At 46.3% G+C, this 26006-nt stretch overlaps 3 protein-coding genes across 7 annotated transcripts in view; 1 reads left to right on the top strand and 2 right to left on the bottom strand.

Moving 5' to 3' along the window:
• Positions 1–6755, bottom strand: part of GALNS (galactosamine (N-acetyl)-6-sulfatase) — a 51507-nt gene extending 44752 nt beyond the window's left edge. Inside the window, exons 1-3 of one of the 4 annotated variants that reach the window (XM_083456496.1) lie at positions 6338–6755; positions 2118–2241; positions 1607–1681 (exon numbers count right to left, since the gene is read on the bottom strand). In XM_083456496.1, coding sequence (XP_083312622.1) covers positions 1607–1681; positions 2118–2241; positions 6338–6442 — 304 coding nt within the window. In that variant the 5' untranslated portion in view covers positions 6443–6755. Of the gene's footprint in view, positions 1–723; positions 746–1606; positions 1682–2117; positions 2242–6337 lie in introns of those variants that run through there. The other 3 variants (XM_083456498.1, XM_083456499.1, XM_083456497.1) reach the window with 3 other exon arrangements.
• Positions 6756–6889: 134 nt separating this feature from the next.
• On the top strand, positions 6890–11287 carry TRAPPC2L (trafficking protein particle complex subunit 2L). 2 transcript variants are annotated; one of them, XM_083456534.1, is made up of 5 exons: positions 6890–7031; positions 8882–9054; positions 10094–10181; positions 10292–10371; positions 11118–11287. In XM_083456534.1, exons 1-5 carry the CDS (start codon positions 6948–6950, stop codon positions 11161–11163), a joined length of 471 nt encoding a protein of 156 aa, XP_083312660.1. In that variant the 5' UTR covers positions 6890–6947; the 3' UTR covers positions 11164–11287. The 2 variants fall into 2 exon arrangements, with proteins under 2 accessions (XP_083312660.1, XP_083312661.1); XM_083456535.1 differs by having other exon boundaries at positions 6983–7004.
• A 134-nt stretch (positions 11288–11421) lies between these two features.
• On the bottom strand, positions 11422–24827 carry PABPN1L (PABPN1 like, cytoplasmic). Its single transcript, XM_083456517.1, has 8 exons — positions 24439–24827; positions 22183–22354; positions 20760–20865; positions 19874–19941; positions 18932–19038; positions 17507–17594; positions 16773–16918; positions 11422–14201 (listed from the first exon to the last, which is right to left on the bottom strand). Exons 1-8 carry the CDS (start codon positions 24456–24458, stop codon positions 14162–14164), a joined length of 747 nt encoding a protein of 248 aa, XP_083312643.1. The 5' UTR covers positions 24459–24827; the 3' UTR covers positions 11422–14161.
• Positions 24828–26006: the final 1179 nt, after the last annotated feature.

The raw sequence follows: 26006 nt of genomic DNA, 5'->3' as shown, positions 1-26006 counted from the left end.
CCCAAATGAGAAAAACTGCAGCCTGCATATCAGGGAGGTACCACGGCTGAATGGCTAAGAGGGTCAGCCACCCACATTGCTGGTAGTTAGGAGGACTAAAATAAATTCTTTCTAAAGACCCTGGGGATTCCCTGCCTCAGTACATCAGTGGCAGAACACATGCTCTAAAGACACAACCTCTGATGTTGCTCTTTAAAAATGAGAACAGGGAAAAGTAGGCCTGCGGTAAACTTCTTCCGGAGACCTGAACAGCCACCAGTCATCAATGCAGACAGTAACAAGCTACATGGTGGATTGCTCAGAATTAGGTGACAAGCCCCCTTTCATGCCTCAAACAAAGGACATGCAGATCAGGCCTCAGACCGTTAGCTAATTTTAAATGCATGCATTCTTCCATACTTCTTATGGACTTCCAATATACAAGCATCCCTCCACTGTCAGCTAAGAGATGAACACCCACACTTGCCAATATGCAGCACCAATCCGGAGCTGTAAATGCATGCTCTAAAACATATGGTCTCCTACAGCATCTGCCATTTTGGAACAAACAGCCCTAACACCAACTAGATCGGCCGCAAATCAGCTCAAGCTGGCACCTCCCAACAGGAGCGCTGGAGCAAAGCACTCATTGTGGACAGCTTGGTAGTGCCCTCCAGACGCCCTTGCCTGGCTTAGTAGGAAGAACATATTTCTGTAAGAGTGTATTTCAAACATATTGCTAACCTTCCATAATAACATGCAACTCTTCTCTTCACTCCACCCGCCTTTTGCTGAATTTTAATTAACCTATCCAATAAAACAACTTCTTTAGCAGCAAAAGCAAAAACAGATTTAACAACCTGAGCACTAGAATTTGTACTGTAGCAGGAACATTTGGAGACATTCTCTTTATGCAAGAAGTCTTAGGTCTGCTTCAGGCTATTATCTGTATCATAGTTAAGATGATCGCAAGCAAGCTTTCATAAGCCTCAGGCTTTCACACTTGCCCTCTTTGCATGCGTGCGGAGAAGAGAGAATGCTTCTGCTTTCCCTTTAAAACAAATTGCACTTCTCTGTTGTGTACAAATTCAGGGAACTATGGTTTACTCTGACCCTGGTTAGTTAACAAAGCCGACTATTAAACCATGATTGATTGATTTGTTTTAACTAATTAGAATGAACCACAGTTCCTGTAGTTTGTCTATAACAGGAAACTGCAGTTTGTCCTCAAGTGAAGAGCGGAACCTTTTTCTCTCCTCAGTTTGCATGCAGAGAAGAGGCAGTCATGACAGTCAATAACATGTGCAGGTTCATTCAAGATCCTATAAACCCTGTTAGCTGGACTAGCAACACCAGGCCTATTTGTTTGCAATACAACCCTGATTCTAAGCCTGGCAATTACTTCCATGATCTCAAAAAAGATTAATTTCTGAGTAAATTTGCTTAGGATTGCAGCCTATTATAAACTGCCTGGAGGTCTTTTGTTCCAGTAAGTAGTATATATACATTTTGTTAAGGAATGAATGAATGAATGAATAAATGTGTCTTTAGTGGGGGAACTTGAAGCAAGACCCCAACATTTGGCTTGCAAAAGTAAAGGCTCATTTGCTGGAAAAGAAGGACATACCATTTCTGGCATGGGCATTTGTGGTGTAGAAGCCATTCCTGATGGGGAGACGACCAGTTAAGAGTGCTGCTCTTGCTGAGGAGAGAAAAGCAAGGGGTGGGGGCACACAGAAGTAACTGTCTATATCAGTTGGGCAACTTTCTTTTCTTAGACAACATCCTTCCTGCTTCAATTTTACTATTTCATCACACCCAGTTACCACAATCTCAGTCCGTGTGGCTGGGGGAGAGCTTGGAGGCATTTCGAGGAAACAGTTACCAGTATTAGAAGGTCTTCCAACATAACAATTTCTGCTATTATTTTTCTTTAAGAAAATGTGTTCCTAGAGTATTAGGTTCTAGTACTGCTACTATTATTTATCAAAGCACATTTGATTTGCAATCTTAATCTTTAGAAGTTGAAGACAGCAATTTGCCTAATGTGATTTCATGACAGAGGTACGATTTGTACCAAGCCCAACTCTCCACCCCCTAGACAGCACTGCTTCTCTAGAGCTTTGGAGTTTACTCACATGGAGAACAAAGAGGGTTGGCAGCGTAGAAGCTTGGGAAAAGCATTCCTTCTGCAGCCATCTGGTCTAAATTTGGGGTTTCTTTGGAAGGTTGCCCAAACACACCTAGGTCACCCCAGCCCATCTGAAGACATACCAGGACACAAGACAAATAAACAACAATCAGTTGAAAGGACTAGTGTACATTTTTATCATTCAGCTATTTAAAAACTTTACTGTAGCATCCACCACTGTAATACCCAAGCATATTGCACAATGATTTCCACTGCTCAGCTGCCTGTTTAATGGCGAGCAGCTTTTTCGGCTTCATGGAAGCAACATGGATTATTGCAGGGCAGCGAAGGGGAGAGAACAGTGTCAAGTGACCTTCAGAAACACAAGGAACAGGTTATTCACCATTTCCAGTTTTGTACAATAGGAGGTGTGCTGGCAGCATCCATCTGACAAAACACACTATGGGTGAAGCCAAGAAGCAGATCACACCATCTCTGCCAACACCTCTGTGGGAAGAACTGCATCACATTTTCAGAAACCCTTCTGTATGAAATGTCAGGCTGGGGCAGATCAAAGGTTCACAGAGTCCAGTATTCTGTCTCTATCAATGGTCAGTCCGATGCCCCAGAGAAGCTCAAAAGTTGAGCAAGATGCAAATAAGCCATTCACTGCTGTATGCTTTCAGTGACAAGCAATCACAAATATGCTGCTTCTGAACACAGAAGTTCCATTTCTAACTGTAAAGACCAATAGCCATTGTTAGACCAATTCTCCATGATTTTCCCCTAATCCTCCTTTCAAATTCACGACCCCAACTATGTGAGTGAATTCATTCTTGACACAAATTATGTATGGCTTGATGAAGCAAGTTGTTTTGTGGTAGTTGCATGAATCCCCCCTGGGATGGGGCAAAATCAAGAGAACTTCCAACCTTTTGGAAAATGGCACCATACCTAGCTTGTCCTTGCTGGCACCTGCAGCTAAAACACTCATTCCTGCTTCAACTGCAACTTTTTCTTGACACATATTTACTGAATATAATAAGGAAAGGAGGGTGAGGGGATGAGAACCTTTTTGTAGCATAGGAAAATACTCAAATCAACAGGAGCCCCCTTTTTAAGGGGAAAAAAAATTACACCAACAATTTCAAGCAGCTAAAAACAGAGTGCAAAGAGTAATAGCCTGAAACTAAAAAGAAATGCAAGAAACACATTAGAAAGCATTTTTCTAACACTACGGTCAGCAGAGCAGTGGAATAATTTCCCTAAAATGGCTTATGAATCACAATCACGAGGTGCTCAAAAACAGACCGAGGCCCCAGACCTGAACTCTTGTAGCAAGTTCATATTGCTAAGCCTTTTACTGAGACAAGCAGTGTCCACTGTGCACAATCCTCCTCACTTCAGTAGGACTAAGCAATTTTGTGACCCTTGTGTGAGGGATAGTTTTTTCAAGTGCTCAAAGTGCGCAGTCTTATATGACAACAGCTCTGTAATGCTTGGGTCTTTTATTCGCACATGTCAGATGTGAAAGAGTAGCTTACTGAATCTCATATGGACAACTATATTGGTCTGTGCTGAAAGAAATGCAGTGGCGCAATAAGGATTGCAGCAGCTTAATACATATGTTAGTCTTGACTAAGGCCACATAGTGCATTGATGGCAAAGGAAATCCAAAATGGTGACGGTCAGATTAATAGCACACGAGTAGTTATTTATTACTTCTTGCCAGCAATAAAGGTGAAAAGCGAAAGGATTGCTCCACTTGAGACAAAAGGAAGAGGAATATCTAAACACTTGATAGAAGCTGCAGAATAGGCACCCTTGTGCAAAATTTCCAGCTCAAAGAACAATGGTTCCAGCTGCTAGCTCTCTATTTCTAAATGGTTTATACTGTCCTTTGCATAAGCCACAGGGCAGTTTACAACAAGCAGTTAAAAAACCCAATCCTTTAAAAACACATAACAAAAAAATCACTGCTGAAACCCTGAAAAAAATGTGTCCTAACTAGCCACCTAAAACCACTGAGAAATTAGGCCAGGAAGGAGAGGGTTCCATTGAAAAGGCCTTTTCCCAGGGCCCAACATCATGTATTTCATACAATTTATTATTTAGAAATAAACCTCATTTATTTAGAAATGTACTTCACACAACTTATTTGTAACACACCATTCCTCCACCACCAACACAATCTCTGTAAAACTTTGCAAACTCCAAGCTGGCCCAGAAGCCTATTCATACATTTATGGTGTTTCCCTCCTATCTTTCATCAGGACAGTCTCATGTCATCTTATAAAAGAATTACAGCCCAGCTTACATACCAAGGCAGGGATTCTGCTTCAAAGTGCAATACTCCAGCTGATAAGCCATTTGCATCAAATGAGCATCCACCCAAAGGGACATTTTTCATAGCCTTCCTGCCTATTTCGTGCCACATGTATGCTTTGGGACACCCCTCCAACACCCCAAAACCAGTCCTTAAAGGAGGTTTGGGGAACCTGATCTAGGCTGCAGACCAGGTCTTCATCTCTCCAACTCCTCATGGGACAAATTCTGTCACAGTGACATAAGGTGATAACTGTTGCCACAAAGGGCTTGCAAAGAGATGTGTGTGGTGTGTTAAAGTGCTACTGATCAGCAGGCTTGTAGTCACTGCCTATCAGTTGATAGCTGATGCCTTTGAAGTTGCTTTCTGTAGGAATCAGCTATGTAATGGAGTTCCCCATTGAGAAATCGGTTCTGCAGTAAATCCAGTCATGTCTTGACTATTGACATATGATGCCAGGTGTGGGGCAAGTGGACATGGTGTAGGGTAAAGAGCCTCCCAGGCCAAATTTGGCCCATGGGTCGGAGGTTCCCCATCACTGCCTTAAAGAGAAACCATTCCTCTCTCTTCCATCTTGTGGAAGGGGTGGAGAAACTGTAACTCAAAAAGAGGTTTGAAGAGCTAGGTCAACAAGTAACCAATTACTGTATTATTATTTTTGCCTTCCCCAGGAAAACCTGGTCTTCAACACTGAACAAATGACAATTTGGGCTTTCCAGAGATTGCCGTTTGCTCCAATTCAGTGGCAAAGAATGTGTTTTCATGAGGAAGTGCCAGGACAAAAAAAAAAAAAGGTGTTCAGACACAGTGCTTTAAAGCATGGGCCCGTGCCTAAAAACGCAGCAGAAAGGGAAGTCTGGAAGAGCCCTCATTGTAACTTTCAGCCTAACGTACCTCACACAGAGTTGTTGTGAAGATAAAATGAGTGAGAGAAGTATGTATGCCACTTTGAGCTTCTTGAAGGAAAATATAAACATAATTTTAAAAAATGTAATAATGTGCAAATTGACCCCCAAAGATAAATCACCAGTGTTTTGAAAGCAACTGATATTACCTTGAATGCCTCAGTGCCAAAGGTCAGCTCTTCAGACACTGGGATATCAGAGCTTCATGGTAACTCTTCCTCTCTATCAAAATTCAGAATGGAAGCTCCTTGGGGCAGGGAATTGTCTTTTGACCAACATTCATTGATGTGGTGGTGCCTGTATATATGTGTGTTACCATTCATGTATATTCATGTATATGGATGGTATAATCCTAGAACTAGGCTTCTGTTAATGTACTGGAGCCATTTTCTAATACATATCACACTTATTTATTTAATTGATTTCTATCCCTCCTCTCCTCCAAGGAGCTCAAGGGGGCATAAGTGGTTCTCCCTCATCTCCCCATTTTATCCTCACAACAACGCAGTGAGGTAGTTTAGGCTTACAGGCAGAGGTAGCTTAGGCTTACAGGCCAAACGTCACCCGGAAAGTTTTATGGCTGAGGGGGGATTTGAAGCTTGGTCTCCCCGCTCCTGGTCTTGACTCTCTAACCACTGCACCACACTGTCTAATGTAAATTCATACATTACACACACACATATATATGCATGTTGTTTAATACAGTACACACACACAAAACCTGTACCAGTGTATGTGTAAATGACAGACACCCCCACATATACACCCTCTCAAATGCTTCACACCTACCAAATGGGCTCCACAATGGAAGCAATGCTACTCTCAGCACCCCACATCCTCCAGGAAGCAGACCCACCCAGCGCTCCCCAGAGAGGTGGCCCCTTCCCAGGCTCCCTTTCTCCTCCTGACCCCTTTCCCTGACGAGAGGAGGATGCCCCCTCCCCACTTGCAGGAACCATCCCTCCTTCCCTTGCCACCTCCCCTTCCCAGGCTCACATCGTCCATCAACAGCAAGACCAAGTTAGGGGGTCGTGGTAGAGTGGTGTTGGCGGCCCTGCCCAGGCCGCACAGGCCCAGCAGCAGAAGCAGTCTCGTCTCCATGGCAACCACTCCAAGCCCACCGCGAGTCCGAAAAAAAGTTGGGGAAGAGGGAACGGCCCAAGGGGCACGTGGGAACACTCAGGGTAACTAGAAAGTCACTACCGGTTCTCCATTGAACGCGCTGAGTTAAAGACATGGGCGGGACTCAAGAGGGAGCACTTTAGAAAGAAGGAAAGAGCCCACGCCACACTTCTGGCATATGGTATAGTTTTAATTATATGTAGTAACCCATCCACAATATGGGAGTTTTGTAAATATAGGCGAAATAATTGCTCCTGGCCCCGCATATGGCGGCAGCGGATATGCTGTTCAAAAAAAGCTGGAAGTGGGAGGAGACTGCCTGGCAACCCTCGCCTGCAGTCTCTATGTAGGAACAAGAGTCTGGGCCGGCTCATTCACTCGTGCCTGAGGAGAGTCACGTGCGCAGAGCCGCGGAGGCGGAGCCGTGGTCCGCTGGGCTCATTGGTTCTCCGATGACGTGGATGTAAATACTGTAAGGGCAAAGATGCTGTTACGTGAAAGAGGGAGGGACGAAGCGAACCCACCAGTACCCAAGATGGCGGCTTGTATTGCTGTGATCGCCAAGGAGGTGGGAGACCGGGCAGGGGCAATTGAGGGACGGGGCGGTGGGTGGGGGAGGGAGAGAGGAATGGGAAGGGTGGGGGAACACAATATTGCCTTCAGACATTCCTGGGAAGCCGTTAACCAGGGAATGAGGGTAAATCCTCTCTTCTGCTATTCTACCCCCCGCAAAGGGTACGTAGCTAATTAATCTATGGAACTCTCTGCCACAAGATGTAGTAATGGCCACAAACTTGGATGGCTTTGAAAAAGGGTCGGACAAATTCATGGAGCAGGGAAAGCTATTAATGGCTATGCTCTTTCTTCACTGTCAGAGGCAGGTTGTCTTTGAGTACCAGTTGCTGGAAACAGCAGGATGGGCGAGTTGCTCTTGCATTACGCCTTGCTTGTGGGGCTTCCCATTGGGGCATCTGGTTTGCCACTTTGATAACCGGATGTTGGACTAGAATCAGCCTTTCTCAACCTTGGGTTTCCAGATGTTGAACTACAACTCCCATCATCCCTAGCTAGCAAGGCCTGAGCTCAGGGATGATGGGAGTTGTACTCCAACAACATCTGGGGACCCAAGGTTGAGAAACACTGTTAGATGGACCAGATTGAGCCTGTCAGACTCTTATGCTAGGTTCTTAAAGCAGGGCTGCTATCTTTGGCACCTTCTGAGGCTGACACCCCAACTGTGGGGCGGGGACTACTGCTGATCCCTGGAGCCCCCAGCTCCTCCCTTCTTGTCACTTCCCGTTTGGTTGCATTCAATAAGCAAGAAAGGAGCAACGGCTGCAGCAGCCTCTGTTAAATTTGCTCTCTCTCTCTCCGGGCAGTGGTGCAGGTTGTGCATGAAAGGTTGAAGGACAAGTGAATGGGTTGCAGTGACAAACGTGATAAGGAGTTGGTTTTCGTCAGGTTTTCTTCTCCTTTCCCAAGTAATAATCAGGGAGGGGGAACAGGGGAGGAAGCAAAGCACCTAATTCATATATGAACTGTATGTGGAAAACTGTCAAACTTTTTGGGCACATCCTTGTCAGTACGTCTTTGAGCTGATGCTGACAACTGGGCTCAAAGACTGGTTCTGCCCTGACTAGGCTAGGCGAGCTAGAGCACTTCCAGAGACCTTCCACTCCTGGAAAGCAGGTCTAAGTTCACTGGACCCACAACTGTCCATTGTGAGCACCAAACTCAGCAGAGTATGAACAACACGGAATAAAGCTGTGAAGCATAACTCTTCTTTATTTTCTAATAGCTACTGCAAACTAAAAACTAAAGAGCTACTGGCTTGCATGAGTGTTACAGTTCTCACTCAGCCATCTAATCTCTACATAGATAACACTCAGACTCCCCACAGAGTCAGGCAGGAGCAGAAGAAGTGAAGAGCAGTTTCCGCTCCCTCCTTTCTGAAAACACCAGGAGATTCTTGCAATGGGAGGGGGTGAAAATATCCACAATCCTTCCATCGGGATGTTGGAGTCTGGGGGTTTAAAGCTGCTTTGCCTTGCTTTTTCTGAAACCCTAACTGGAAATATTAATGTGGGTTGCATAAAAATTCAGATATGAATATTGTTTTATTGTGTCTTGCCTGTAAACGGCCTTGAGTCAAAGAAAGGCAGAACATATTTTAATAAACATGTACTTAAAAATGTGACCTTTGCTTGGGGATTTGAGTTCTTCCAGCTGTGAACCAGTTGTTGGGGGCTTGCACCTGGCTTGATTGAGATAGGTGTCTGATTTGGATTCTGTGTTAAAATTGGTATGAAAAGGTACTACTCAGAATCCTGTTGTGGGAGAGGGAGTTAGAACTGTATAGATCAGTTGGATCACTTCATAGTTCAGTAACTTGGTGGTTTGTTTGTTTTTTCATTCTAGAACTACCCTCTGTACATCAAGAGCATTCCAACAGAAAATGAACTGAAGTTCCACTACACAGTCCACACATCTCTTGATGTTGTGGATGAGAAAATCTCTGCTATGGGAAAAGCTCTTGTGGACCAGAGAGAGCTCTACCTGGGGTTGCTCTACCCAACTGAAGACTACAAAGTGTATCTTAGATGCCTTTTGGGTTGAATGAGGAGTTGGCCATTCAAGATCCCTTCCAGCTCTGCTGTTATGTGATTGTTTCTCAGGTTCCCTTCTTGCAGTCTTGCTTCATTATTCCAAGTGAACTGAAAGGAGGGTAAAGTTCTGATCACAGCTGGGCTGTAGCACTGGAATTTAGTTGGATCTGTTGCTGTTTAGTTTTAAACTAGTTTTGTGTGCTTTGATATATAGAGAAAAGTCATAGCTCAGTAGTAAGGCACAAACTTTGTATGTAGAAGGTTCCAGGTCGAATCCCTGGCATTTCCAGGTAGGGCTGGGGAAACTAGAGAGCTGCCAGTCAGTGCAGGCATTACTGAGCTTGATGTACCAATGGCTGACTCAGCATAGGCAGCTTCCTATGTAGTTTAGAAGTCACAGCAGTTAAGGCTGCATGCAACTGCTCTGTGGCCTTAAGACTGTGCAGTCAACAGCTGCTACTGAGCAACTTGTTCATTCAGTTGAAGGACAAATCTGGAATGTGATACCTCAGGAGCCCCTGGAACTGAAATCTAAAGTCGATTGGTTAAAATAGGGTGTGGGTTGGGCTTGCAGAATGAGTGACAGTGCAGAGAGCTGCTATGTATTCAGTCTGAACCCAGTTACATGTGGGCAAGCTGCTCCTTGCTTAGGGAGTGTTTAGCATAATCCAGTTGTTTTGTGTTTATTTGTTAAGGGCTCAGTGATGGAGCACAGACTTATTTGGCCTCTCCAGAAAAGGCTGAGAGATTCTTGTTTGGAACCCTGGAAAGTTGCTGCCAGTCAGTGTAGACCAGTGGTAGCTAAATTGTCGTCGTCCCACCGCAAATGTTGCTTAACTATAACTCCCATAGCCCTCAACCACTGGTTATTCTTACCAGTGCTGATGTGAGCTGGGATTTTCAGGAGGGCCTCAGATTAACCACCCTTGGTATAGACAGTACTGAGAGATGATGGACCAATGGCCTGACTAAGTGTGAGATGGCTTTGTATATTCTTAAAAATAGACCTTGACTGCTGAAGCAGATATGGCTACGTGACCAATTCCAAGGTGAAGTTTGTGATGGTGGTGGATTCTTCCAACACTGCACTCAGGGACAACGAAATCCGCAGTGTAAGTACAGGGCAGCTGCAGGGAGCCAGTCAAAGTAGAACTTCCTTCTGCTTACTCAAGACTAATTGGTCCCTACATTCTGGTCACTGAAGTGGTTCTTCCCTTTTCAGATGTTCAGGAAGCTGCATAATTCCTTCACAGATGTCATGTGCAACCCCTTTTATAATCCCGGGGACCAGATCCAATCCAGGTGAGCAGGCTGGTGAGAGTACCTGTCTCTTTGGAACTTAACTAGCTTTGTTGGTCTTAACCTTTGTTGGAAGCTTTGTCTTTCCAGAATCCGCTGAACTATTCTAGTGGCATTTAGCAATATTATCCTGAGCCTCTCCCACATCTGCTCTGCAATAGTATTCACCTCGTTTCCCCTTCCAAAATCATGGAATCATGCCATAAACCTTCCTGTCAATTAAGATCTTAGGAGCTCCCTCACTGGGTGTTCCCCACTTTCTGGAGGTACAGCAGGTAGCTACTAAAGAGTGGGCTTCTTGTGGATTGTACCCAAATTATGGAACTTCCACCTGAGGCATTTTGCCTGGTTGGTTGTTTACTATTTTTTAGAACAGCCTTTCTCAACCTTGAATCCCCAGGTGTTGTTGGGACTACAACTCCCATCATTCCTTGCCAACATGTCCAGTGGTCAGGGATGATGAGTTTCCACGCGTATGTAAGAAAATATGAGTATGCCTGTAGGATGGAATGAGACAGGTGAAGCAACCTGCTTCGTTAAATGCTCTCTTGGATATCTGTGCTTTCAAATCTGCTTGCAACATTGAGGAAACTGTTTTAAAGGCAACAGTGATAGATGAACTGCTGGCAAACGCAGCCATATAGGTGAAAAGCTGCCTTTTTATTGCTCCATTATCTTAGTTAGCTGGTCTGTCTTTGATGAACCTTTGCTCTGCTTCTTTTAACACTACATGTCCCTGCTTTTCCAAGGGCCTTTGACAACATGGTGACGTCCATGATGGTGCAAGTTTGTTGAAGCTTCTGCCTCTTCTTCCAGCTGATTTACCTGAGACAACTTGCCCCACTGTACAGAATTGTTTGTTGTGTATATTCTTCCCTCCAAAATCCCACATTGTATAATAAACTGATTAACTAAGTTAGTCTGTGCTTGTTCACCAAGGTATATGGAAGGGGATAGTTGTAGCCATACCATGAAAAAGTTGAAAAGCCCCCTCTTGCTAGCAAGATGTCTCCCAGGTAAGAGAAATAACTTGGATAAGAGCGTAAGAATAAGCTTGCTGTATCTGACCAGTGACCCATCTACTGCAGCATTCTGCCTCTGACAATGGATGGAGAACATAGCCATTGATAGCCTTATCATCCATGAATGTCTATAATCCTCTTTTAAAATCATCCTTGTTGGTGGTCCTCACTGCCTCTTGTTGGATGCAGTAGATCAACCCCAACAAGGTGTCCCCAAAGTGGCCTATTTACTTGAGCATGGTTCTACTTCCTTAATGGTTCTAAACCTGTTGCAAAAGAACTAGCTAGGGCAGCTCAGAGGGGCCATTAAAAATGGGAGATTAAACCATGAGAGTGGATCAGAACTAAAATCAGTATTTTGTCTATTCAGAGTCCGCATCAGATTACAGGTGCTTGTCACACAAAGACTGAATCTGGGATCTTCTGCCTGCAAAATACCTGCTCTTCTGCTAGGTCCCTTTACTGGATTGTACTACTTCAGTTTGCAGGTGGAGCTGCATATTTAAATGCCCCTTTAAAAATCCCTTTAGTGCAGTAGGTTAGCGTGTCAGGGAAACAGCTAAGTTAGTAATCCCTGACCTTCTGTGTTCATGGAGGGCTTCAAAAAAACCCTGAAAAAGGTAACACGAGAGATATTAAAAACCCAGTCACCAATTTGCTGTCCAAAGTGGCATAGTCCAGAAATAACTGCATTTCATGGTTTTTTTATGTTCATGCAACATGACCTCTTAAAGGAGGTAGATTAGCCCAGAGAGAAATCCACAGCCAATGCTTTTGTTGTGGGTTTAGTTTAATCAGTTGGATCTTTTATTTTATTAAAAAATATTAACTTACAAACATTACCACAAATGGCATCTCTATTCACATACAAATTTAATACAAAAAAACCCCTTTTCACTCTGCTTATTTCAACTTCTGCCCATTTATTACTCCTTTAGGATACAATCCCCAGGAACATTTCTCCTCTGCAGTTCTCTTACACAAGAGAACTTCCCAGGGGATTTATTGTTTTTCTTATCCCTTTAGGACTTGAAGTTGCATCTTTTCACTTGCCAAAATCAAAAGGTCATGTTTTTCACCCTGTAAAGGTGACCTGCAGCCACCCCCAGGTACCACACTTCTTGGAATTGCAGTGCTTGAGGAAAAGATTACTAGAATGAATTATGGAATTTAACAGATGTTTCTTTTAGAATTTGCTGGCTACTGTAAAAACACTAAACGTGAAATATAAATTTAGTTAAGATGTGAGCTAGACTGTCCATTCCGGATAACAGTGCAATTCAGAAAACAAGGTGATAAGTTTCGCCCATATGAACAACTTTCAAGGTTTGAGTTTTTTTATCATTATTAATGTTTTGATCTGGCAAGTCCTATTATTTCAGGGTTGCAGAAAGCTGCTTTTAGTATCTATCATTTCATTGGGATTCTTTTGGGCTGGAATGAAAACAGTCTAAACAGAGATAAATAGTAGGTGAGTGCAATAGTAAAAAACTCATTTAAATAGGCAATAGGCTAACTTCAAATAAGCTTTTCTTAAATTAGTTTTAAAAGGAGGATATGATAGGAAAGAAATGCAAGACATGCAAGGCAGACAGGAGTAAAGATGCCCTGCTGCCTCCACCACTACCCCTTGGTGGTTCTCTTCCCAGCCCACCAAAATCGACACAATTTCCTTCATTTGGCCTCCACAGCTCCTCCCAAGCTGGGAAGAGAATGGAATTTAAAAATGCTCAGATTAGACCCATCAGTTTAAGCTCAAGCAGGTAGCAAAGGTGTACAAAACTGGCCCACCATTTTGAGTTACACCTTCATCACAAGCCCATGTAACAGAAAGTGGTTCTACACAACCAGGCTGAATGGGGTGCAAAGGTGCAAAGTATTACACAAAGACACCTAAGGCTGGTGAGAGCTTCACAACACACCTGCCCTGCAAACTTAATCCAGTTTTTTAAAAATAAATATATATACAATTAATGGCTTTGGCCAAGGAACCTTGGGAAGCACAGGAGTGTATGATTTCCAACAGGACTTGGGATCTAACTGTATTTGTTTGCGATCATCATATGAGAGGGTGAGCAGAAGGACCATGATATAATTCACTCAGCTTACGATTCATAGCATAGACACTCCTTTAGATGCAACGGTGAGGAAGGGGTGGGGAGAGGAAGAGCAATGGAAATAGATGCCCTAGTTGCAAGACTTGTTCATCACTAGCATGCCAGTTGTTTGTTTCTGTATGTAAGAGTTGGATCTGGCCTCTTTCAAAGGAAACAAGTCCTCATTTGGGTTTGGGTGATGTACATTTAAAACACCTACCAGGATGCTACTTAGTCCCCTTTCTGAAGCCATCCCTAGAGTCAAATGCTTACCAAGAAAATCAGCAGATGAACATCCAGCGAGGATAATACAGCATGCCAAGAATCACGGAAAGGGTGGCAGAGAGAAAGGGGGGGGGGTTCCAGACCCTACCAGAGTTCTAATTTTCTACCCATCAAGAGAAAATTCAAATGAAGCTCTAAACGATGACATATAAATTTGGGGGGAAAGTCATTTTTTGCACCCATTGGGCCACTCCAGCATTTCTTTTTTCCTTGCCCAAGGAGGAGATAACCCTGTGTGTCTTGTCTGGAAGACTGGCATAGAAGTTCAACGCTTGCAAGTCACTCTCACAGGATAACAAAGGAGAAATATTCTTTGGGCGGATCCACTTGCTTTTGCTCCCCTGTTCCGGTCCAAGTTGAGTCCTGGCTTGGGTCACCTTGTCCCACTGCCTAGTAAGGCATGTACCAAGGAGAAAGTCTTCCACGGCCCCTGGAGAAGAACACACACACATTGACCATGGCAAAAGTTAGCCCAGATGTTTCACCACCCCATCCCTGGCCTAGGCATCATTTACTCAAAGGGATAAAATAAAATAAAATATTGAATTCTTAAATCGAAGAGGCGCTTTGCCTAATTTCATACTGGTGCCAACGAAAGAAACAATGGAGGGCAGGTGCAGAGAAAGTGGGGGAGGGGGATAGTTGCCCTGCCCACGGCAGTCCCTTATAGTAGGTATGGGGAGCATTCTTCAGCCGGAAGGCCACACTCGTGGGCAACTTTCCGGGGGCCGCATACAAGGGTGGGCAGGGCCAGATTAACAGTGGGTGGAGCAATGGATGTGACTCTTACCTTAACACCAGTGTAGGCTACATTCTAGCCATGCTAGTACCAGATGTTTCTACCTGTACAAACATCCCGTCTCCATATTTGCAAGCTAGAGGCGTCGTCACAGGTAAGCATTCAAAGATGGGAGAGCAAGGCGAGGGGTGTGGCCAGAGGAGAATCCCAAGGGCCAAATAAAGAGTCTTGGAGGGCTGCATTAGGCCTCTGGGGCTGAGGTTCCCCACCTCTGCCCTATAGATTGCCCCCGAATTAATGCAGCCCTTAACAGAACCCTTACCTGTGATATATTTTGCTCTTCCATAATCCACCCAACCCTTTGTTGCAGAACTGTAGGCCTCCCTTATATGAACTTCCCTTTCCCAACACCCCAACTCCAGGATGCTGTCCCCAAAAACCATCTAAAATTAAGAAATGCATACAAAATGGAGTGGAAGAGGTCAGGAGAAGCAAAGGAATTTCTTGAGACTATAAGCCAATCTAGATGAGTAAATGCATCAACTCAGCCTCTAAGGGTGTTCTGCCTTTCCTTCATATAAGCCACTTGCTCATTAGCTACAAGAGCCATCCATCACTGATAGAATTGATTCCCAGTGGCCTTGTCAAACTGATTCAGGGCCATGGTCAGCTGGAGCTATGCACAAAGCTGGGTATATTCTATGCTGTGTGATCACAGCGTACAAGTATGCTATTGTTTTACCACTGACAACCACACATAGCAAATTTCTAGCCCTTAATCTTAATAATGAAGCACACTGGGTGGCTTTCGGACAGTCACTGCCAGGTTGCTGTGAGGATAAAATGGGGAGTTGGAAAACCATGTGCACCAGCTTGAGCTTCGAGGGAAAAGGTGCCATATAAATGCAATGAATAAAATATAAAATAAATGATCTTTTGCCTTTGCTATTTTTGCATACCGTTTAGTCCTTTTTTTACTTACGGTGGTAGTCGATCTTTTAATGGTTAGGCACATTGGTTTCAGTTTACTAAAGAAAATCGGGATCTAAATTATTAAAATAAACCCTTAGTTATCATAGTCAGTCCAGACTCTCAACAGCAGCAGAGAGGATTGACAATGGTGTATAGGTAAAGGTAAAGGTACCCCTGCCCGTACGGGCCAGTCGTGTCCGACTCTAGGGTTGTGCGCCCATCTCACTTAAGAGGCTGGGGGCCAGCGCTGTCCGGAGACACTTCCGGGTCACGTGGCCAGCGTGACGAAGCCGCTCTGGCAAGCCAGCACCAGCGCAGCACACAGAAACGCCGTTTACCTTCCCGCTATAAAGCAGTACCTATTTATCTACTTGCACTTAGGGGTGCTAGGTGGGCAGGAGCTGGGACCGAACGACGGGAGCTCACCCCGCCGCGGGGATTCGAACCACCGACCATACGATCGGCAAGTCCTAGGCACTGAGGTTTTACCCACAGCGCCACCTGCGTCCCTATGGTGTATAGAGACAGCCCTAAACACAGATCCCTGTACTCAGACCAGCTTTTAGATCCTGCAAAAGACAGAAAAGTTGTTTTTCAGCTCATCTAGGGCAAAGGTGTCAACCCCCCCCCCCCCGGAAACAACTTGGGGATGCTGAAAGTGCAAGCCAAGCCAGAACACCACAAGTGACACACTCGCTCCCAGGGGCACTCCATGCCAGCTGCTCTTTCTGGGATACCGAGCTGACGGGTTGCTCATTTCTGTTCCTTCCGATATGGAAAAGAGAACTGCTGCCCATGGGCACCACTAAGGTGTCCAACTCCTTGTCTGTGTGCAGCTTACAGGCCCTGCTGGCCACGCAGATGCACAGGTGACGCTGAGCCAGCCTGACAGCAGCAGCACCCAGGAGCCAATGTGCTTCTAGTGGCAGATTGTGCTAGCATCTTATACCGTCCCCCAGAAAGACGGTATATAGCAGGAAGAGGTCCTCGGTTCTCCTTCAGTTCCTAGCCTCAGACATCCAGGGCTGGATGTAACTAAGTTGTTGCGCTAGCAGAAACCAGCAGAATGAGTCCTGAGAGTGCTATGGGACTCTCCTCCACACACACACACACACACACACACACACACACACACACACACCTGCTCAGGAAAACCCTCTGGACAGCATTGGGATGTGGGAAGAGAGGAGGAACGAGCATCCCATCTGGCAAACAGAAATGCTTGTATTGATGGAATGATAGCCTTCCTGTGATGTTGGACTGGCAAGCACTCTTCTGCTGTCCACTCACCTGTGCACCCTTCCACGTGGCCTTAAACGCTGCCCTCCACAGAAACTGGAGCGGCGAGGCAGAGCCCCCCGGCCATGGAAAGCACCCCGGGAACCACCCCGGTCCGTGGAGCTGATGCCTGGCATGTTGGTCCTCTTGGGCAACACCTGAAGCGAAGCAAAGACAACATGGTGCCACAAAATTAGCTCACATCACTTACAGCAGAGATGGGGAGCCTGCCCCCCGCTCCAGGTGTTGTTTCACTACACTGCCCATCAGCCCTGACTGAGCCTTGTCCACGCTGGCTGGGCCTGATGGAAGGATCGAGCCCAACATCTGCAGAGGGTGCAAGTTTCCACATCCCTGGCTTTCCATCTTGGACTGGGATGTGAACACATGATGGAAGGCACCTTGAAATTTTGCACAGAAGTGAAACACTGGGCTGCAGTTACATAGAATGGAAGTGAAAGGCCAGTTTGGAAAGCAACAAACCCACATTTGGAAAGACACAGATAGGGAAAGGTATATAGGTACCCATAGACCAGTACTGTCTACTCTGATTGGCAGCAGCCCTCCAGGGTCTCAGGGAGAGAGAGGCCTTTCCCATCAGCTGCTTATGGGGAGTTGGTGCCAGGGATTGGGCCTGGAACCTTCCGGATGCAAAGCAGGCCCCCTACCCACTTAGAAATACAAGCCCCCACCCCCAAGGTAGGGTTTTGCATCCCCAGACACCCTCCTCTTCCCATGACACACACCTTGATGATACGGCCTCTGAAGGTGCTCTCGCCCAGCTCCACAGCAGCCTTCACAGAACTCTTGTCAGCAAACTCAATGTAGGCATACCTGCAACAACAGGAGGAGCTGTGAAAGTCACCTGGGGCCAATTTGCAAGCTTCTGATGGGAGAAAGATGCACTTGTGTATTCCCCCTGGGGCCACAATGGGAAGCAGATTTGTCCTCCTCATTGCATCTTTATGTGCCCCCAGACTGTCTCTATTTTCAGGTGCGATTCAATCACATCCCTGCCAATTCAGGTTGTGCACTTAGAGTGAATTCAAAGCTCCTGAAAAACAAGCCAGCTTCCCCAAAAGACTGGCCATTTTGTGGTAAGGAAAGTGATGGCAAAATGCACTGGAAACTGTTAGATAACACTATCTTTGTTGCAATGTTGCCTCCTCCACAAACAAATCAGGCTGAATGCTACCTCAATAGCCAGCATTGTCTTAGTGCAGGCATGTCCAATAGGTAGATCGTGAGATCTACCGGTAGATCACCAGATGCCTATGGCAGATCACCGGTAGATGAGTGCCCCCGCCAAGAAGCTCAAGAACTTCGGCTACCCTAAAAAAGGCTCAACAACTGACCTGAACCCCCCAAAAGGGGGTAGACCACTGTCAGTTTTTAACTCTGGGAGTTGGTCACCCCCCTGTCTTAGTGCGTCCCTGCAAACAAATCAGGATGAATCTACTATTTTGGAAAGTTGTGTGTCTCTTTGTTATCTATGCATTTAGATACCTCTTAAGATACTGTAACTAAATTTTGTGTGATAGTTTCCTGAGGTCAAAGAGCAGGTTTCTGTCCGTTTGTATACAAATGGATGCCGCTGTGAATCAAGATGGTGGACTGAACCCTTCAAAAGTGCACTGATTTTAACCCACTGATATCAAAACTACAATGATTTTTTGGTTCCTTATAATTCCCATGCAACGCTGGGTATGAGGCTTTTAGTGCTTGATAAACAAGCCTTCTGGAAGCACTCTTCATCTCAATGACTTGCTGGAGCAATACAAAACCTTCAGAAAGACATGATGGCCACTCAGCCATTTACAATCTGCACTGCCAGGAGTGGAGGGACAGAGAGGAACATGTCTGATCCAGAGGGGCAGCCTCAGGGGTCAGACTCACTGGGCACCTGGCAAGGCCCACACCCAGCCATGTTGCTCATGGCTGATCCCCAGAGCCCTACATGTGCAGGATGATCGCTTTCTTCATCTTGGCTTGTTCCATCTGCCCTCCCGTGAGCCATGAGATGAGCAAAGAGGAGGAGCCAGTCCCCCCCAGTCTGCATTCACTCTGGCACCCGGAAGCCATCCCATCCATCTACCTGGCCCTCAAGAGAGGCAGCCACCCCATCCTTCAAAACCACAACTGCCCCCCTTCCCCACCATCAAATCACTTGCCCTTTAGGATGACCGGAGAACTTGTCGCAGAGGATAGTAACTCTGTTGATCTGACCGCAGCTGTTGAAATGGGACTCCAGCTCTTCTGCGCTTCCACCATAATCCACCTATAAAGATCACATCACACGTGTCCAGACTTCTGCCCCACTGCCCAACGATTCAGGGAAGAGGCAGAGGCAGAGGCTAGTGGGGAAAGCATCTGCTTTTGGCAGAGGGTCCCTAGTTCCATCTCTGGCATCTCCAGCTAGAGCTGGGGGTGTCCCCTTGTCTGAAACCCTGGAGAGCTGCTGCCAGCCAGAGTGGACAATATTGAGCTTGGTGGTGATGAATTCAAATCATATCCTGCCCCTCTTCTCCCAGAGGAGCCCAGGGCAGCAAGCACATCAACAACAAAACAATTTTGGAGTAGGGGGGAACCATTCTAAAATCAGTTCTCAGGGCTGCGAACACTGCCTTTCAGACATCAAATGCCTGGGTCAGCAGGGATGTTTTTGATTTCCTCCTGAAAGTCGGTAATGAGGGAGAGGAACACACCTCAACAAGGAGGGCATTCCACAAATAGGGAACCGCTACCAAGAAGGCCTGACAGAGCAGCCCGCAATGGACTGACTCAGTGTGTTCTTATGTGAGTACACAGTGATTTATAAAGATCAGCAAAGCCTCTGCAGCAAGGGACTATTTAACCACATGCTGGGGATGTACCAGGTCCTAAAAGCCCCCTTCCTCCTGCCCTCTTCTAATTGCTGGGAGTTAACGTGTCTTAATTTTTGGAAGACAGGTGCTGAAACTCATGCCTGCCAATCACGACTGTTCTCGTATCCTAACCATGTGTTTTGCGGTCAACTGGTTGGCATCACAGCAACAAGGGGAGACTGTTCTGCAGGGCCTCTAGCCCAGACACTCAATGCTGCTCCAGCTCCCTTGAAGCCCCATCTCACTTACATTTCCAACGTAGACAGAGCGCTGGTCAACTTCCATTTTTTCCTGAGTTGCCCGAGGCAAACCAAGTCCTGTGGAAGGGAGGAGGAGGAGACCTCATGGGAATCGTGGTATGCCAGAGGTGGTTGACCTGTGTCTCTTCAGAGGTTACTAGACTCCAACTCCCATCTTCCTTGACCACTGTCCTGCCTGGATGGGGCTGATGGGAGCTGGAGCTCAGTTTCTGAGTTTTGAGAACCTGCTTCTGAGTTCTCAGCCCTTTGAAATAAGACCACACACACACACACACATAATACATTGATATCCCACCTGTTTCAAAAGGAGTTAAAGGCGGGGAAAATGGCCTCCTCCATTTTAACCTCAAGACAACCCTGCAAGGAAGGTCTGCCTGAGCATAAGTAGTGGCTAGCCTTCACGGCTGAGCGAGGATCTGAATGCAGTTCTCCCCTGTCTTTCCACCAGACTATTAGCCACTGCAGCAAGCTGGCTTTCATGACTCGTAGTGCCCTCATAATACCTGTCCATGCAATCTTTACTGAAGTTCTACTTAACACAGCTTCTTTTCTAAAAGCCTTTGCCAGCCTAGTAACCTCCATTTCTTTTGGATGACAACTATCATCATCCCCAGCAGTGCCCTTCCCACTTGCGATTCCCAATGGATCTAGGCACTGTTCAAAGGAGCAAACCAGGCTCTGCCCAAAGACTTGCAACCTAATATGCCCAGTTATGACTCCCTTTCTCCATTCACTTGCAGGCACTTGAGGTGGCACTGTCCAATGCTACAAGGTCTTCTGGGGCACACATATCTTTTGGAATCACACAGTGAAGCCGCTTGGGATAACAGCATGCTGCTGTCAGCCAACCCTTGAAACACACACGAAAACCATACCTGCCTCTGATCTCATGATGAGGTTCTTTGCTTCGGCCTGCAGCTCCTGCAGCCACTCCTCCTCCTTCTCCATCTCACGGACCTTGGCCTTGATGGCCTCCAGTTCCTACATAGCAAGATTGGGGGAGGAGGCAATAAGAGAGGAGCACAGGGTTGTGTTGAAGGAGCACAGCAGAGTAATCAGCCCATCCTCAGCCAGCTTCTGTTCAAGGAGGGAATGAGTGAGACTCTTGTGCAAAACCAGGTTGCCCATTCTGATTGGGAAGCTCAGGCTTCAGGCCTCCAATTCCAAAGCTCTTTGCAAACTTAGAAGTTCCACTGTTGGTTAAGTAGATAGGTGTGCGTGTGTGCATGTGCATGCACACACACAACTTTGTAAGGCTCAGCAGAAGTGGAGATGGTTTGCTGTTTGCCACCTGAGTCAGTTAACCCAACCAGCTCACCCAGCTGCACAGACAGCCTCTCAGCAATATATTTCTGGCTCCAATGAAACCATGTTGCTAGATAGCACCCTTGAAGCTGGTCCCTTTTGGATTTTATTTTGGTTTTTTTACTTATTTAAGCTTAGCAACCATAAATCCATCATTTATCAAAATTGATCACAGGCTGACTTCCAAACAAATAACAAATAAGATATACATAAAAGCACATATAAAAGATGCAGCCAGATCAACAATACTTTAAACATGTATTGCCTGACAAACAAGGGCTCTATCCCAGATCACCCTTCACCCACCTGGTGCACTCCAGTTGCTTTGGACTACAACTCCCATCACCCCAGTCAACACTGATGGGAGTTGTAGTCCAAAACATCTGGAAAGCACATGATTGGTGAGTGCTGACCTAGATTAAAGCAGAATTGGTGTCAGACAAACCTCCCAGTAGAGGGTATTCCAAAACTGGGGCAGCACAGCTGAAAATCCCATTTCCTCATTGCTTTTGCACAGCACATCTTACCGTACCTTACTGCCATCCTATGAATATCAGGCTCAACCAGTAGCCATCCAGCTGTTGCTGCTACTACACCTCCCATCAACCCTGACCACTGGCCATGCTGACTGGGGGGTGGTGGTGATGGGAGTCCAAGCATCTGGAGGACCACAGACTTCAAGTCATCCCTTAGAGCAGGATTTCCCAAACTTGGGTTTCCAGTTGTTTTAGGACTACAGTTCCCATCAGCCCTGACTGCTAGTCTTGCTAGCAGGGGATGATGGGAGTTATAGTCCAAAAAATAGCTGCAGACCCAAGTTTGGGAAACTCTGCCTTAGAGGCTCTTTCTGTTGTTGTTTCTCCTGCCCCAAAAGAAGCCAACATGGTGCCTTTCAGATGTTGCTGGATGACAACTCCCATCATCCCTGGCCATGCTGGCTGGAAAAGATTTAGGAGTCCGACAACATATGGGGCTACCACAGTCCAGACTCACAGGGTCTTCCACTTCCAGGAGCTCCTTTCTATCTCCTTTCAGAGGACTCAGCTTGGTCTCTTCTTCCAGGTGCTTCTGCCAAGCTGAGATTTCAGTCGCATCCCAGGGGGAATTGGCAGTGGCTAGAGACGGAGGGTTCTGCCACCAGGAATCAGCGTCAGGGAACTGGGGGCTTGGGGAGGAAAACAGAAGCACCAAAAGTGAGCTGGAGCTCTAAAGTAACTGGGAATTTACACAGACTCATCCAAACTTTGCCCCCCTGTTTTCCTTCATGTGTTTTGGACTATGACTCCCATCAGCCCCAGGACACAAAAACGTAAAGCACAGAAATTTGTGCCCATGGCATGCGGGCTTAGCAGCTGGGCTAATTCAATTCTTTCCAACCACAGACACTTACAGCAGGAGGAGGAAACCTGTGGCCCTCCAGATGTTGCCAGACTACAGCTCCCATCATCCCTGGCTGCTCAGGCAGTTGGGAGTTGGCATCCAGCAGCCTCTGGAGAGTCATGGATGTTCTCCATCCCTGACTTAAAGCATAGTCCTAAGATTCCTCAGGGACGCGGGTGGCGTTGTGGGTTAAACCACAGAGCGTAGGACTTGCCGATCAGAAGGTTGGCAATCAGAAGGTTGGGGTGAGCTCTCGTTGCTCGGTCCCTGCTCCTGCCCACCTAGCAGTTTGAAAGCACGTCAAAGTGCAAGTAGATAAATAGGTACCACTCCGGCGGGAAGGTAAACGATGTTTCTGTGCGCTGCTCTGGTTTGCCAGAAGCAGATTAGTCATGCTGGCCACATGACCCGGAAGCTGTACGCTGGCTCCCTCGGCCAGTAAAGCGAGATGAGCGCCGCAACCCCAGAGTTGGCCATGACTGGAACTAATGGTCAGGGGTCCCTTTACCTTAAGATTCCTCACTCATCATAGCTAAGCCCCACTGAGTTCAATAAGGCTTATGCTCCAACACGCACATAGGACTGCAGACTTTATGTGAAGCAGAGCCACAGAGGGGTGGAGGGGGCAGAGTATATATCTAAGGGACCTGAGGCAAAGCAATAAACGACATCCTTCTTCTCCCAGCCCCCAGTCCAGTCTGCCTGAGGCAGAAAATCTCACAAGTGACTCCCATCTTCCCTGGCAATAGAAGCAGAATGATAATAATAAAGTAAATAACGTGCAATTTGCTGCCCTTTCATGACATACATAAATCAGATCCTTAAGGCAAGCTCTTCACGCTGTCTAATGGTAGAACAGGTTCCCAGGAACCAGGTTAGAGGCACAGGGGAACTTCAGGGACGGAGTGTGTGGGGTGAGTGAAAGTGTGTGTGTGTGTGAGAGAGAGAGAGAAAGAGAGAGAGAGACAGAGGGAGGGAGGGAGGGAGGGAGGGAGGCGGAGGGGGCAGAGTATATATCTAAGGGACCCTTTTCAGGCTGAGGGTCAAAACCCCTTCCAGGGACCACATGCTAGTGGAGGGCGGGGGCAGGGGAAAAAGTGGGCGGTGCAACAAATGTAAATTTTACCTTTGTACACTAGGCTAGATTCTACACACGCTCACATACTTCTCTTTCTCCTCCATCCAGGCAGGCAAGAGGCCTTACCAGAGATCAAGGACATATTACCGCTCGGCAAAAACACTTGAAGAGGGAGTAAAGCAGGGTCGGTGACCGTTGTGGGTGTGTAGCTCCGAAGACTCACTTGGGCAGCTAAAGAGGGGGACTCTTTTTGGACCCCAAATCCGAGGCTTCCCATCCCCATTATAGCAGGATACACCTATCTTTTAAAAACACCCCTATTTTGTAAAAAGGAATATATATACAGGGAGGAAGATGACGTTTGAGTTCAGGAAGGAAGGAAGCAGAACATTCCAGCAGAGAAATCCAAGGGAAATGGAGTTTTGCAGCTAAAAAGCCAGCTAATTTGGGGGAACCAAATACCCCAGAGAGCACCAGCCTTCCTATCTTTTGGCAGGTGCCATGGTTAGAAAGCAGCACCTCACAGTCACCTTTTAAATGTCCACAAATGCTTGCTTTCCCATAATAAATATGCTTGCTTTTAAGGTGCCACAATGGAGTTTGCTGCTTTGGGATGCAAAAAGCACCAGAAGCCCCTATTACCTCCTGTACGCCTTTCTCCAGTTCTTCCTCCCAGCTGGCAGGGAGGACCTTGCACCCACCAGGCCCTGGCCCCACCCATCCTGAAACCAAGAAAGAGGCTTACAGAGCTTCAGACCCACTCAAGCATCTTCCTCCCTCTTTATAATTACCTTGCCCCAAGTCCAAACATTGCTGCTCACTCACACCCTTTTTTGCAAGCAAGTCCACTTCTGTTTTATCTCACGTTAAGGAAGAGGCTCAGACCCGTTTGGAAGAAGCAACAGGTGAAGAAGGCTTCTGGCCTTCCATTTGATACATCAACAGCCAATCAGATGCAGAGTTTGAGACCCTGGAGGTGGGGCTAGCTACCTTGATGAGAGCAGAGAAGAGAAACACCTCCTGAGTCCTGACAGCCAATTCAAGGTCAGTCTTATTGGTCTGTTTAAAGGCACTTCTCAATTGTATTTAAACATCTCCAAGCAATATGCAAAAATGCAACACAAAAACAGAGAGTGTTTGCAGCTCTGGTTAAACTGACACACTTTCACAGATTCAAAGACGGCAGGCAAAGGCAAGTTAGATTTTCAAGAAGCTGGGAAAACTTTGTGGACTACAGCAGAAGATATGGGACGCTGCCAATTATGACATACGAGTTTACATTATTTTAATTAGCTAAGATAATCCAGCATGAGAGTTTCTGGGGAAAGCATTTGTTTGAAATGTCGATCCAGGCTATTTATAAATACCTCCAAATATCAAGTGTGTGTGTATTTGACTGATAGTTTTTTCAAATAAATAAAGATAAGTTTTTATATAAAAAGGACACAGAGATACAACATAAAACTTAATAAATGCAGCATATTATTAAAGAAACAGTCTGCACTTAGAAACAGACAAGGTGGTCCCTGGCCTCTTCAGTAGCTGCAGCTTTTGAAGCTGGAGTCAATGGGGGCTCCGCCCTCCAGGGCTAGGTGGGAAAAGGCTTGCAAGGCAGGGAGCAAGTCCCCCCAGGACTCACAGTCAATATGGGACATAGCTTGTTATAATCTTAGGCCTGTGGAGCTCCCTGCTGCACAAGACTGGTTAAGAAGAGAGTTTGGATTTGATAATCCGCTTTATCACTACCCGAAGGAGTCTCAAACCGGCTAACATTCTCCTTTCCCTTCCTCCCCCACAACAAACACTCTGTGAGGTAAGTGAGGTTGAGAGACTTCACAGAAGTGTGACTAGCCCAAGGTCACCCAGCAGCTGCATGTGGAGGAGCGGAGACGCGAACCTGGTTCCCCAGATTGCAAGACTACCGCTCTTAATCACTACACCACACTAGCTCTGTTAAGATGTGTCCTTTCGTTTATAGATGGGACTTAGCTGGTTTTACTAGTAATAATGGTCACGGCTTTGCATGTGTATGTTGATTTAAAGTGTTTAAAGTGTTATGGGATGTTTTGGGTATTGGGGAATGGTAGTACCTCTGGCAGGGGACATGTGCTCTTTCTGGGGCACTTACCATAGTTCTCACCTGCGGCTCCTGAAAGCATGTGATAGTGGCCACACCCCGGCTTCGACTGGCCAGCTAAACCAGGTGAGGGTAGCCGGTGGGTCTCACACCCTCAGTGAGTTAGGGACTTCCCCTGCATGGCAGACTGAGGGGACAACACCAATAGTGGGGCCAAGGGTTGAGGAGGCAGTTTCTGCACATGCGGTAGGGAAATGAGGGGCAGATGGGGCTCGTCAACCT

Source organism: Podarcis tiliguerta, assembly GCF_965153285.1.
Source record: "Podarcis tiliguerta genome assembly, chromosome: 8".
In the NCBI taxonomy this organism is placed as follows: domain Eukaryota; kingdom Metazoa; phylum Chordata; class Lepidosauria; order Squamata; family Lacertidae; genus Podarcis; species Podarcis tiliguerta.
The sequence above is the reverse complement of the archived record's forward strand: the minus strand, read 5'-3'. Positions and strand labels throughout refer to the sequence as shown.

Excerpts from the sequence above, each read along its gene's own strand:
- PABPN1L (XM_083456517.1), bottom strand. The coding sequence starts at position 24,458 with ATGTTTGGACTTGGGGCAAG. Across the intron at positions 19,942-20,759 it reads CATCATGAGATCAGAGGCAG|GACTTGGTTTGCCTCGGGCA; the intron begins GTATGGTTTTCG and ends TCCCTTCCACAG. Across the intron at positions 16,919-17,506 it reads TCAGAGGCCGTATCATCAAG|GTGTTGCCCAAGAGGACCAA; the intron begins GTGTGTGTCATG and ends GCTTCGCTTCAG.
- TRAPPC2L (XM_083456534.1), top strand. The coding sequence starts at position 6,948 with ATGCTGTTACGTGAAAGAGGGAGGGACGAAGCGAACCCACCAGTACCC. Across the intron at positions 9,055-10,093 it reads CCAACTGAAGACTACAAAGT|ATATGGCTACGTGACCAATT; the intron begins GTATCTTAGATG and ends CTGCTGAAGCAG. Across the intron at positions 10,372-11,117 it reads GGGGACCAGATCCAATCCAG|GGCCTTTGACAACATGGTGA; the intron begins GTGAGCAGGCTG and ends TGCTTTTCCAAG.